Below are 13,788 nucleotides of genomic sequence, written 5' to 3'. Positions count from 1 at the left end.
TTCAAAACCATCGTTAAACTCATTTTTTAAATCTTTTAGTTCAAACTTGCAATAAAGGAGAAAAACTATTCTAAACTGTCCTATTGCTTCTAGAATAAACAACTACTATTCGTAATAATCCCTAACAATCGATCGTTGTTTAATAAAACAAAGTTTTCTATAATTTATGTATATTATATGAAGTCATTATGTATTTATTAATTCATGTACACATACAATCACTTTTTCACAAACACAATAATTTGAACAAACTTATAAATCCATTTTCATGTATTTGATACAGTACAAGAAAAAAATATAGTATTTATACATTTTTTTCATACACAAAACAACCATAAACGTTTTATATATTAAACAGCACTACATTTTTCATACATAAAACACTATATGAAACTTGGTTTATAATTTTATACAGTTTGTTGAGCTTATAAATATTTAACAATACGAGGTTTAATTAAATTATCATTGGTCTAAAATAAGTGGTAAAAAGCTACAAAATACATAGATATGTATGTTATATTAATATAAATGTAAAATGCATAAAACAAAATGAGGCATGAAGTCAACCTTCCGAATGGCAATAAAGAAAATACAATGAATGCCATTTTTTTCCATGCATGAACCATGAGGAATGTTCCTCGTGGGAAAGCTTCGTTGATCGGACGTAGAAAACGTGACCCGACCCGGTTAGACCAAACCAAGATTAGGTAACATTATCCGTTTGTGGATAAGCATCATGTGTATTCCTTTTCTCCTTCCATCCGTAAGTTTCAATAACAAACATACCATCCCAAATAAATATCATTTAAAAAAATACATAATTATTATATTTTAATTTATAAAAGACTTGCTTTTTTTAAAAAGTTCTACAGTTTATAATTAAAGAGATAAAAAAACAGACATTTAATTTCGAAATGGGAATTATTTTAACACGAAAAGCAATATAAAAAATATAATTTAGGAAATAATAAAAATTATTATTTATTGTGGAAAATTAAAAAGTAATATATTTTCAACACTGCAGCGACTTTGAAATTCCATGTTCCTCGTTTTTACACGCGTTCTTTCCATCTGTTCATCACCCATATCCTTTAAACACAACCCTTTGCCCTTATAAATACGTTATTCTGACTACAACTTCATTCCAAACAAAAATTCAATTACCTGGTTGTCATTTCGTATTCCAAGTTCAGCACAGATTCAGAAGATGGTTGATATGGATTGTAAAGCAAAGATTGTACCTTCAGATAGTATGCCCAGCAGATCACCAAGGCCTTCGAATTCGTCTTCTAACAAACTTACTGTTTTGGTTCCACCACCCCCAGTTCGGGTTCTTGATTTGTCACCGGCCTCGGACGCTGCTTGCGTTGCATATGACCATTACTTACGGCTTCCACAAATTAGGCAGTTTTGGAACAAGGAGGAGTTTCCGGGGTGGAAAAATGAGGCTGTATTGAAACCGGCGTTGCAAGCTTTGGAGTTTACGTTTCGGTTTGTGTCCATCGTGTTGTCGGATCCCAGACCGTATGCGAATCGACGGGAGTGGAGGCGGAGGTTGGAGTCTTTGACGACGAGTCAGATTGAGCTTATTTCTCTGTTTTGCGAGGATGAGGATATAGGAACGGCGCCGATTGGTAATATCGGCGAAAGCGGAGGCGTTTTGAAGCGGGAGGGAAGCTCGGCGGAGGTGTGGAAGCTTCACGAAGGCGGAGATGCGACTGTTTTAGTCAGCCAGATAAGCGAGGAAAGCCTGTTGCCTCGGCTAGCCACGTGGAAGAAATCTGAAGACGTAGCGCAGAAAATTCTCTATTCGATCGAGTGCCAGATGAGGCGTTGTCCGTACACGTTAGGGTTAGGGGAGCCGAATCTCAGCGGCAAACCAAGCCTCAACTACGACGCCGTCTGCAAACCATCGGAGCTTCATTCACTGAGCAAAACGCCACCGGATCAAGCTAATGTCAACAACTACGAGAACCGAACGCTGTTCACAACGCACCAGATCCTAGAATCGTGGATCTACGTCGCTCAGCAGCTTCTAAAACGAATCGAATCGGAAATCGATTCAAACGATTTTGAAAACGCTTCAAGCAATAGTTACATTCTCGAACAGGTATGGAAGCTGTTAACGGAAATCGAAGATCTTCATCTACTAATGGATCCCGACGATTTTCTCCGGTTGAAGAACCAGCTCGACATTAAAACAACCTCCGAGACCGAATCGTTCTGCTTCCGTTCCAAAGCGTTGGTCGAGATCACCAAAGTCTCAAAGGACCTAAGACATAAGGTGCCGTACATTCTGGACGTGGAAGTAGATCCCATGGGAGGACCTAGGATTCAAGAGGCTGCAATGAAGCTTTACCGGAAAAAGCACAACGCCGAGAAGATCCATTTGCTACAAGGCTTACAAGCGATCGAAGCGGCGGTGAAGAAGTTCTACTACTCGTATAAACAGTTGTTGGTGGTAGCAATGGGGAGCGTGGAGGCGAAGGGGAGTCTAGCTTTCGTGACGGTGGATTCAAGTGATTCATTGGCTCAGATCTTCTTGGAACCGACGTATTTTCCGAGCTTGGACGGAGCAAAGACGTTTTTGGGAGATTACTGGAGCCATGAAGGAAGAGGTCGGTAGAGGGATTGACTCGGTGGTGACTCGGTCTTGTTAGTGGGCGGTTTACAGACAGGATTAGGTTGGCGGAATTTCGAAAAGTTTGGAAGTCAAAGTATTAGTAGGACTTTTATTTGGGGATAAGGTCAAAGGTCAATCTTGTTGTATACTAAAATTATTCATGCGTTTCATTCAAAAATTCAATATATGCCTCGCCATTTATTTTATTTATAATTAATTAATTGTTTTTATTAAATTACATTTAATTAATCATTAAAAAAGAAAATTAAAAAATGTTTCCATGTATATCCAGGAGCAGCTCACAGCCTGTTTTGCTTTTAGAAGACAAAGTTTCAACATTTGCGTACGTGATGCTTTTACCCCAATTTTCTTCCTCCCATTACTTGGTCTTGGTGTGAAAAGAATGTTTCAGATAGCCTACAACTTGGCCTTCATCTTATCATATCCCCTTTATATTTATTAATAACACCTTTAAATGATAGTTTAAGGGACTGTTTATCAAACACTTAGTCGATAAACGCTTACCGATAAAATTTAACACTATCATTTACTTGACAGATAAGATTTTAATCCGACATCCTATGCAACAATTTACGAGGTAAGCGCTTACCACGGTAAGAGGAGTCGTTATCACTTATTAGGTAAGGCTCTTGGTCCTTGTCTTGCTCTTACCGAGTAAGATTCTTGATCCTTATTATATTCATCTGATAAGATAATGGAACTTAGTAAGTGTTTAGTTCAGGCAGAACTTTGGTGAACGGCCCTAAGTAAATATTTAAAGAAAATGAAGATATGCATAAATATTTCTAGAAAAAGCAGCAATTTGTCAAAAGAAATAAAGAAAACAATTGGGTATGGATGTTATCAAAACCCACTTCACCCACACAAGTTCCCAACAGATAACTTACAATCCCATGTTACTTCAGGTATTGATATGGCCTAATAAGTAAATGCAATTATTTTTCCTTCTGCACTTTTGCTATATCTACAACAAACCCATTCAAATTTAAGACACACAAACTCGAAAAGCGCGGGGTTTGACACTAGAAGAAGAACTAAATGGAAACTAGAAAAGCAAAGTGTTGAAACCACAATACAGGTTGGTCTTGGTTTTGCTCAATCTGGAAACAGAGTGTGGGAATTATATTGATACAAAAACAGGCTAAATGGTCTTTGCTCAACAATGGTTTTGTGTTGTGAAGACCAGATTACGTGGTTTGATTTGCTGAATGGAAACAGCGATAAAATAGGTGAAGAATACAAGAGTTGGCTAGATGGTGCTAATTAAACAAGCTAAGTGTGAAACTAGAGAAAAAGAAAGAAACTGAAGGTATTATAAGCACAGGGAATCACCAGAACCAGGTATCGCGGCTATCGACAGCCTTCACAGTAGTTGGCACCAACGGCATCCTGCCAAACTCACCCACAAACCTATTCACACACTCTGTCCTTTTGTTGCTATGGCCTCCCAGACTACTGATTCCTGTTGATCCAATCTCGTATATCTTGCCTATAGTTAGACACCAAATGCGTAGTTAATGTTAGTCGTATATAACTTTGACGATAAAACTTAGGGGGTGCTTGGTTGGGGATAATAAGCGGTCAGGAATGAAAATGGAAATTGGTGTTTGGTTTGATATATTAGAATTGGTCATTACCAGATACTGGGTACTGAAGACTGAGTCATTCCTCAATAAATTGGGTGAAATGAAACTCATTCCCCACCATTCCCATTCCCATTTTCATTCCGAACCAAGCGCCTTCTTACAAGGTATTCTTTAATTAAACTACCTTTTGCCCATATAGGAGGGGCACCTGTTGCATTAGCAACCAGGAATGACATTGCAATGTCCTCACAATTCCTGTTTTGATTCAATGAAGCTTGGTGAAATCTTCAAATGTAATGCCATAACTTCTGAAAAAATGGTAAAAATGAACGGTAAAATTGCAAGTAATCAGAAAGGGTACCTATTTGACTTTACATATTCCTTGATGGATGTAGGCATTTCATTAGTGTACAAGCGCAGGTACTTCATATGGAAAAAGGATGCCTTAGAGAGTATCATACTGTATGTACCAGTCCACCAAACTGGCCACCATCCACCATAAACATAGGAACCTTTGTTCTCTTTCTGCATAACGTAAAAAAATAAACTAAATATTTCCATTAACCAAAGCCTTGAGGAGTTGTGGTTCAAAGTTATGAACTTACTGACCCCAAATAAAAGATCAAATGATGACAATTAGAGAACAGGAGTAATTTTTTCTCTTGATAGCAATTGAACTTAGATTAGTAACTTTTAGTTGGAATGATGAAGGTAAGGAATCTTGTTGCATATATATGTTACATCTATCATAAAGAACACTTGTTAGCTAGATAAGATTCTGAAAATTTCTTCAAAGCATAAAATATGTGAAGAGGATAACTTATTCAGACATGCATGAGCATATGTTCCTGCATGCCCGAAGCTAAAATTCAGCAAGATTCCATCCAGAAATTTTAACAGAGCAAGATTCTCAAGGTTTTTAGCAAAAGAACAACACGTAAGGGTATAAATGATGTACTGAAAACATACCGATCGATTAATCAAATGGATGCGAGGTACAAATCCCACCATGGTATCTGGTGCACTTTGCCAAACACTGAAAGCAAACTCTACCGATGAGCAAGGAAATATGATATCGTCATCAATAGAAAAAACAGCATCTGTCCTTGGATTCTTGATTTCTTTAAATCTGTTGTTGAGGCTATCTTCCTTGTTTATATCAAAAGCCAACTCAATATATCGACCATCTCCAGCATTTGATTTAACAGCCTGGTTCAGAAATTTCACAAGAGGATCTGAAGGCAGATTTGGCTCGCTCCATACTATGTGAATAGAGTCCAGTCCAGGGCACGAGGTATAATGAGAAATGGATTGCTTGAGAAGATCATATCGTTTCCATGTATTTATCAAGAGTGTATACCCTTTCCTGTATGATAGAGAATCAGCAAAAGAAGAAAAGTAAGAGCCATACTGACATGGTAGTAAGTGAAATACCATAGAACTCTTGATATTAAAACATTAATAGCTCTAATGTTAGAGGTATTCTAAGTAATCATTAATGTTTTAAATTTCTCGTCTTCTATCACAAAGAAAGAGAGATTTTTTATGCTCACATGTTTCAGACTAAAAATGGTCATGAGTCTGTTTCTATCTAAAAAAGATCAACAGTGATGGTGAAACGAAAGCTTGTGTGAGAATATGTGGAACTCCGTTAGATTACTCTCCAAAAGAGCCCTTGAGAAGAAAGGTAGGTTCCAACATATATTAATAAGAAAGTATCCAAGTCTAGCAGATGTGGACTCTAACACTTTTAAGTGTACATAAAAAAAACTAGCTTACTGTGACATCAATGTTCAAAATGAACATCAGCCGCAAGACGCCAAGCGTAGAATATTAAGTGCACCACGTATCAATCAAGTGATGGATTTAGAAAAAACCTTTAGTACCACATGTACAGAACATGTTAAAAGAGGATTTCCTTAGGCTCACTATCGTGTATGGAATAACATTCAGTGGAAATTATTGTGAAAACAGAAAAAAGGCCACCTTTTTGCAAGTTACAGAAAAGAAAACAAACAGTTTTGTGTACTAATTAAATAACATGAAGTCATGAAGTGTCATCTCACCCTCCAAACACATGAACACACGTATGTAATAACTCTTCAGAAGAGCATGAAGAAAATTTTCCATATCTTCTTAACAGAATTAGCAAATTATTTGTGCTATGTGGAGCACAATGACTCTGACAACTCAACAGCACTGTCACTGGCTTTTGTAGTCTAAATTGCTGAACAAAACTATCTACATTCCCTACACTTCTAATTTGTCTAAAAAAATTATGTCTTGTTCGCTACTGGGAAGTTGCAGAACTAATAAAGTACTGCAGATGACATGAGTAGATTCTAAAAACGGCTTATAGCGGTGCCAGCAGCAGCAATGCTGTGGTCAAATCATCTATACAAAGATAAATTAACGTTCAGTTACTGAATTGGTGATCCTGACCATAATCAAGGGCATAGAACATAGGAAGCAATCTTGGAAGTTAGCCAAATTGGATTTCACACAGCTGGTTATAGACCACAATGGTGGTATAGTAACCGAGTGGTCCTGGCATCACTTTCCAAAATGCGTGCCTTTTCTAAAGTAACTAATACAAGCCTGTCAGTCGCATAAAGATGTTATATTCCATCTAAACCACCCACTGGTATTCATCTAGTCATAACTGTTTGAAAACTACAAAATGATGAAATTTGCATGTCCTAAGAAATGTAAAGAGATATAATAAAGTTACATCTAAGAGTATCAATGATAATAAATTGTCCTTTAGCCATACACAGTACACCTAATGTAAATATATTTCTTTCTTCCAAGTAAGTAGATTCATAATCCCCCAACAACAAGGCAAAAACTAGTACTTCCATGTGCAACTTCTACCTCATCTTTGATAGCTTATCAAAATTCAGGATTATATACATTCGTCCAATTGGGAGAAGCTGTAGGTATTTATTGCAGGTCATCTCGATTCATTAGAAATTGGACAGGTAAGGAAATAACTACGTATTTACAAAATACCGTCTCAATTCATTAGCATGGCATACTCCTCCTGTACGAACCGAGGTTTGAAACCAAACTTCCCCCTTTATGAGGAGGCACCCCTTCTCCCGAAGTTACAGGGCTATTTTTACATTGGATGGTTTGGTGTTTTGATGATCCCTACCTTATTAGAATCTTGTATCATGACACGAGTCCGGTTAAAAACTCTGAGTAGCTTTTCGATGGCTTCCCTTGCATTACCGGGTGTTTTGCTTATGTACAACTGCAAAGTAAGAAACTTCCGTATTTGATTATTCTCAACTCTACAGCGGTGACGATACTGTAGGGGAGGCCCACAGTTCTTTTGGATGTATATAATCCTGAATGTATAAGCATTGCCTCACAACTTAACAAATACTGGAGGAATATATCACCTAAGTCCCTACAGACCTCTAATTAGGTGATAACATATTGTTCTATAAACCTTAATTAACTTAAAACCGCCTCAACTCCTAATCCAGTTTTCAATTTCTGCATCAACAATTTAGCTCCAGTTGTACGTGTAAACAATTGTCAAAGAAAGATAAAACTACTTTTATATAACATTTCATGATACGTGACTTTGTAATGCAGATTGGCTTTGGGAAGTAAAACACACTTCAGTAAAAGCTAAAGAATTTGGGAAATGCATTGCAATATTCTTTTGCATCGAGACTGGTAAAAAATCCAGTAATTGATGATGCAACTAAGCAGAATTAGAAGACAAACACACACAGAAAGGAACAACAGTCATGATTCAACTCAATGGAAAATAGTAAAATTTCCAAATATAGCTCGAGACCGACCACTAGAGCAATTAATGCAGATGACAAGTTGATACCATTGGGCCCTCACAAATGATAGTTTCATTGGAAGATTCAAGTTGCAATTTTGGGTTACTTGGTGTATTATGAAATTCATACGTTCTTATGTAAAGTTCACATGTTATGCTTGATTCTTTTGGATGGTGAGATCTCCTTTCAATTGGTAGTGTTCAGTTGTTTATGGATCTCTCCTATATCATATTTGTACTGTATTTCAGTGCAAATTGAAGTAGTGTATTGTATATAGATATACCATTTTGCCAAAAGAAAAAGCAAATTGTTGAGTAATTAAGACCTCGAAGTTCGATCAAGACGGGGAACACTCTGTTGCCCCCATCCCAAAAACGATGGCATACGGCTCGCGAGCAAGGTCAATGTAAAGACAAAGCAACAAAATAGTAACAGCTTGATCTTGAGTGAGCCAGCGGCCGAGATCGCTGCTTGCCGGAACTTCTGCGCCGTCCGACGGCTAATTAAACTTGTCCTGGCCACCATTGATTTAGTTCAGAAGACCTGATTTCCGATCCGAGCTCAGATCAATCACTTTCTTACACCAATGTTTAACGTTGACTCCCCACCTCCCTCCCTGCCTCCACCTCCTCTCTCTAGATATCCATATTAGGTGTCTCCTGTCTCTCTAGATTGGACGTTGGCGACGGTTGATTGGCGGCGGAGATGGGCGGAGATGGTGATGATTCGGTTGATGTCTGTGTTGTGGATTCCGTTAGGAGCGGAGAAGGGCACAGATCTTATGGGGTGTGTAACAGGAACAGCCTCAGTCAAAGGGTTGACCTATTTAGTATCGTACTCATTTGACAAGGATGTCCCTACCAAGTCAGCCATCAGCCCATCACTTTTGTGAGGATATTCTTGTAAAAACATTGTTTCCGTTGTTAGCTCAACCGACAATAAGATCACTTGACTCGTAATAAGATTTAGATCTTTAAGAATTTTCTTTAAAAGTCAGTGGTTTCGAGAAGACCGTTAAAGATCACATTAAACTGTTTTCCAAGACCCATGAGATTAGTCGAGATACGTGCAAACTAGATCTGACACTCACAGTTAAAAAATGGTCTTTACGCTCGGTTGAGGGAAATTAGAAGCCGATACAAGAGATGAGTGATGAACAAAGGATTAGATGTGATGACCAAATACCTTAATAAAAATCGAAGAGAAAGCAAGATTAGGTGTTCATTTGTGAGGATCTACTAAGAAACTGAATGTAAGATGAAGCTATTTTTTAGGGTGTTTATGAGTTGGAATCTAATTGCTTTTGTTGGATTTGATCCAATTCAATTATCCAACGGATGTTGGATTTTGTCATTCCATCCAATCCAATCCAATTAACATTGGACATCTGATGTAATTCAATCTAATGAATGATTGGATCGGATCGATCCCATCTATTAGATATAACTATTGGTAATTCATTGAATCGCACCGGATCCATCCAATATTTTGTTACAAAATTCAACCAAATAATGCACCATTTCAACCAAATATTCATATATTTTATTAATTTATCAGAAAACACTATGTATAAATATAAACTAAAAAATGATTTTGTAAAATGTTAATAATTATATACAATTTTTAATTGGATGGTAGTTGGATGGGTATATGATTGGATCAGTTCGGTTTTATTCGATTTTTTGAACTACCATCCAATAACCGACCGATCCAATTATAATTGGACATCCATTTATAATTGGATCGGATAGTTTTTTTATACACCCATGCTATTTTTATTAAAGGGTCGTTTACCAAATGCTTATCTGGATAATTGTGCGCCGATAAAAATCAATATCATCACTTACTTACCGGGTAAGATTTTAATCCAACAAAATGATATCAAATGCAACAATTTACTCGGTAAGCATTAACCGTGGTAAGAGTCATCGCTTTCACTTACCGGGTAAAACTCTCGGTACTTGTTTTTGCCTTTTACCGGGTAAGATTCTTGATACTTACCATATTTATCCAGTAAAATAAAGTTACTTGATAAACGTTTGGTAAACGGTCCCTAAACTATTTGTTTTAGATAGCTAATTTTACATTGATTGCTTGGTTTGATTTGGTTGAATCGTAGCCTTATAGGCAGCAACTGCCATTGTGACTAGGGGTGTAAATGATGCGAGTCGAGCTCGAGTATCACTATATTCGACTTGAACTCGAAACCCGATTTCCAAACTTGAACTTGACTCGAAAACTCGTGAGTAGTAAAAGTCAAAGCTCGACTCGAACTCGATAACTATTTCTGAAGTTCGAACTTAAACTCGAACTTGAATCAAGCTCGAACTGCAACTCAAATCAAGCTTGAATTCAAACTCGAACCAAGCTCACCCATTGAAATTTATGAAATTTTACAGTTGTTCTCTTATAAATTCTAAAACTTAAAAATGTTCTCTTAGTTTTTTTATAAAACTAAAGGGATTAAATTCAAACTTTATCATCTGTTCTCCCTTCATTTACCATCTCTCTTGCAATATGAGACAATTTCACTAACATTCTTTTATAGCTTTTTTTTGTCTTTTTTAATTGTGATTTTAATAAAAATAATTGATTAATTTTTGTAATTAAAAAATGCATAATTTTGTTTAAATATTTTATTATTTATATTTTATAAATTTTATCATAAAAACTGATTATATTCTAAAACTAATTATATATAAAATAATCGAGTATCTCACGAGCTTTTCGAGTCGAGTATTGGGTAGTTTGACTCAGCTCATTAATATGTCGCGTTGAGCTCGAGTTTGAACCGAGCCTATTCAAGTCAAGTGTTGACCGAGTCGATCTTGAGTGGCTCAAGAGTTGTCTCGTATCGTTTACACACCCCTAATTATGATAAATGCCTTGTCCTTTGGTGGTGTTGGTGTACAATTTGGTATGCCTTATATTGAAGCCTTGTGTAGCTTCGACAAGACAAAATATCATTATAGTCAGGGGCGGATGCAATGTTAAAAAGGAGGGGGGAAGTGATCCCAGTCTAAAACTCAAAAAAAAATATAGATTAAAATTTAGGTTTTACATGATTTACCTTTCACTTCCCCCATTACATTTTTGCACGGCCCCCAACCCCAATCGAAACTGTTACTCTAACCAAAAAATTCTATTGAAATTAATCAAAAAAAACCAAAAAAATTATTCGAAATCGATAAAAACACTAAAAAATCCATCGAAATCAACCAAAAAAACTTTAAAATTTCCTCAAAAACGTTGTAATTAGGTTAAAAACACATCAGACGATTTTACGGTATTTAGTATATCTTAAAGGTGACCCCACTGAACAAAAATCTTGAATCCACCACTGATTATAGTGGTGGTCGAAATAAGGTTTGGTGAAATGAGTTCGAACCATGTTCAAATCAAGGTTTGCTTTGAACTTGGATAACATGTAATTTAATTAAAAACGATAAAAAAAATATTAAAAGTACTTTAAACAGGTTTTAAAACATGGAAAAGTATGAGAAAATCCAACATTTTTTTAAATCTTGAATGCTTTAGTTTATAAATTATATTTTTAAATGAAAAAATCATTAAACTTTTTTATTTTAAATGATTAAGTTTGTGAATTACTTTTTTTTTAATAAGAAAATCATTAAACTTTCAAAATTTTAAATAATTAAGACTTTTAAATTTTAAAAAAAAAATCATCAAACTTCTACTAATCGATTAATGTAATTTTTTTAGGTTAAAAGAATATAAGCTACCGATTTGAAAAAATATAATGGTTTATTTATCATAAAAATGTTTATGAACTTAATCTATCAAAATGAAAAAAATTAATGGTTTTTTCATTCAAAAAACAGTTTAAGAACTACAAAATTCAAAATAAAAAAGTTTATTGAAATTTTTTAAACTTTTCTCTTGAAACAAAATATAAATTACAAATCATAATTTGTAAAATTAATATTTTATAATCTATTATTCATAAGTAATTATAATAATTACTAGATAATAAAAGATAATCATAAATGAAATCTTAATTATTTGGAATAACCTTTATGAAAACAGGTTTTAAAGATGCTGAAACCCACAAAATCCACGTCCAAAATCACAAACTTTTTAATGAAAGACGTTTTGGTAAATTTTATTTTACCAAGAGGCTGATTACTTAAATACTTATTCGGTAAGTGCTTAACAATGTCAATCAACACTATAATTTATTTTGATGCAGAAGATTTTAGTACATCAAAACGTATCGAATGCAATAATTTACCGGGTAAGCGTTTACCTGAGTAAGAATCGTCATCTTCACTTACCAGGTAAGACTCTCCATCATTCTCATCGCTCTTATCCAGTAAGATTTTTTATTCTTGTCATATTCATCCGATGAGAAAATTTATCTGATAACCACCTATCAAATAAGCGTTTAGTAAACGGCCCCTAATAATTTATTGATTCAATATAAATATATATTTGTTAAGACTTGATCAAAATATTATTGACTTAATTTATTAAGCCACTTGGATTGGTTTTTTCCATATTAAGTTATATTTTTTAGATCTATGGAGTGGAACTTCCAAACCAAGTCTCTTTTTATACCATGAAAATCAAGTTGTTTTTTTCTTTCTAAACATGTGTCTCTCATTAAAAAAAAAAAAAAAAAATTCTTTAATCTATGAGAAAACTTTTTTAAACAATAATTTTCTTAATTTATAAAGCAGATCGTATGATCCCATATTGGTTGGGGAGGGGAACAAAGGTTCCATTATAGGAACTGATACCTCCTCTACGAGATATAAAACCGTGAGCCCAGGTGTGTGGATAAAACGGACAATATCTGATACAATTAGTCTAAGGTGTTGCTCAAATTAATCCACGTAAACAATTTTATCCATATAAAACTTAAATGAAAAATTTACCAAACAGGCCCTTAGATGAGCTCACTCAAGTCCCAACACATAGTCCTTCCTTTTGGGTGGACACACCTAGCCAAATTGTCAACGTCCCTTGGCTATGGACGGAACTATTACAGGGCATACGATGGCACGTGTCACTGTATTATTCCTTTTTTAAAGGGTAAAAAAATTTAGGTTCGTGAAAGGTGCAACCGTTTTAATTTGTTGTGTGTCATCATATGTATTTTGAAACTACAATGAAAACAAGTTTTATTTGGTAAAGTTGGTTTGCAAGACTTTTATTCCACCCTAGACCCAAGTTCGAATCTTGTTAGTGTCATTTTTTTAGTCAAGTGATGTCACCGTTTGAAAAAAATTTCATATATTTGTTACCGTTTGAAAAATATTATCTGTATTTTTTTTTCTTATAGTCAAATGATATCATCGTTTGAAAAAAATTCTAGACCCGTCCCTACACTTGTCACGTGAGTTTAATTTTATTTCACACGCTAGCAAAATACATTTGGTGTAAAAACGGTAAACATGTATCATGCATTAACACCTTCTTAATCACAAAAAAAAAATACATAAATTTAATTGCGTATGCAAAATACAATTGGTATGCTAATAGTGTAAAACTGTAAACATGTATTATGTATTAGGCGAAAGATCATATATGAAGGAAAGTTATTATAAAAAGCGTAAGAAGAGTCTGAATCCTTGATCACTTTTTCTTGATGTCCGTCAATGAATTACGTTTTAGAAGAGAATTGATCTAATACATCTCGTTGCACTTCATTAGTGTTGATATTCAATTATGATTGATTTAAGGGTGTAAATCTTTTCTTACGTTTCTCATCATAACTTTTTTTTTTCTC

General features: G+C 35.0%; 2 protein-coding genes across 2 annotated transcripts; one reads left to right on the top strand and one right to left on the bottom strand.

The window, feature by feature from the left end:
* Positions 1 to 1,088: 1,088 nt before the first annotated feature.
* On the top strand, positions 1,089 to 2,833 carry LOC112526044 (nematode resistance protein-like HSPRO2). The gene has a single exon (XM_025136427.1). It carries the CDS (start codon positions 1,208 to 1,210, stop codon positions 2,624 to 2,626), a length of 1,419 nt encoding a protein of 472 aa, XP_024992195.1. The 5' UTR covers positions 1,089 to 1,207; the 3' UTR covers positions 2,627 to 2,833.
* An 871-nt stretch (positions 2,834 to 3,704) lies between these two features.
* On the bottom strand, positions 3,705 to 8,776 carry LOC112520317 (glycosyltransferase family 64 protein C4). The gene is made up of 5 exons (XM_025128665.1): positions 8,362 to 8,776; positions 5,200 to 5,596; positions 4,592 to 4,755; positions 4,415 to 4,485; positions 3,705 to 4,133 (listed from the first exon to the last, which is right to left on the bottom strand). Exons 1-5 carry the CDS (start codon positions 8,559 to 8,561, stop codon positions 3,973 to 3,975), a joined length of 993 nt encoding a protein of 330 aa, XP_024984433.1. The 5' UTR covers positions 8,562 to 8,776; the 3' UTR covers positions 3,705 to 3,972.
* Between the last annotated feature and the right edge of the window lie 5,012 nt (positions 8,777 to 13,788).

This window comes from Cynara cardunculus (genome assembly GCF_001531365.2).
Source record: "Cynara cardunculus var. scolymus isolate 2C chromosome LG 1, CcrdV1, whole genome shotgun sequence".
Classification (NCBI taxonomy): Eukaryota; Viridiplantae; Streptophyta; class Magnoliopsida; order Asterales; family Asteraceae; genus Cynara; species Cynara cardunculus.
Note: the sequence above shows the minus strand (reverse complement) of the source record. Positions and strands in the feature narration are given on the sequence as shown.

Excerpts from the sequence above, each read along its gene's own strand:
- LOC112520317 (XM_025128665.1), bottom strand. The coding sequence starts at position 8,561 with ATGGTGGCCAGGACAAGTTTAATTAGCCGTCGGACGGCGCAGAAGTTC. Across the intron at positions 5,597-8,361 it reads CGTCTTGATCGAACTTCGAG|GAAAGGGTATACACTCTTGA; the intron begins GTCTTAATTACT and ends TCTATCATACAG. Across the intron at positions 4,486-4,591 it reads GAATATGTAAAGTCAAATAG|GAATTGTGAGGACATTGCAA; the intron begins GTACCCTTTCTG and ends GAATCAAAACAG.
- LOC112526044 (XM_025136427.1), top strand. The coding sequence starts at position 1,208 with ATGGTTGATATGGATTGTAAAGCAAAGATTGTACCTTCAGATAGTATG.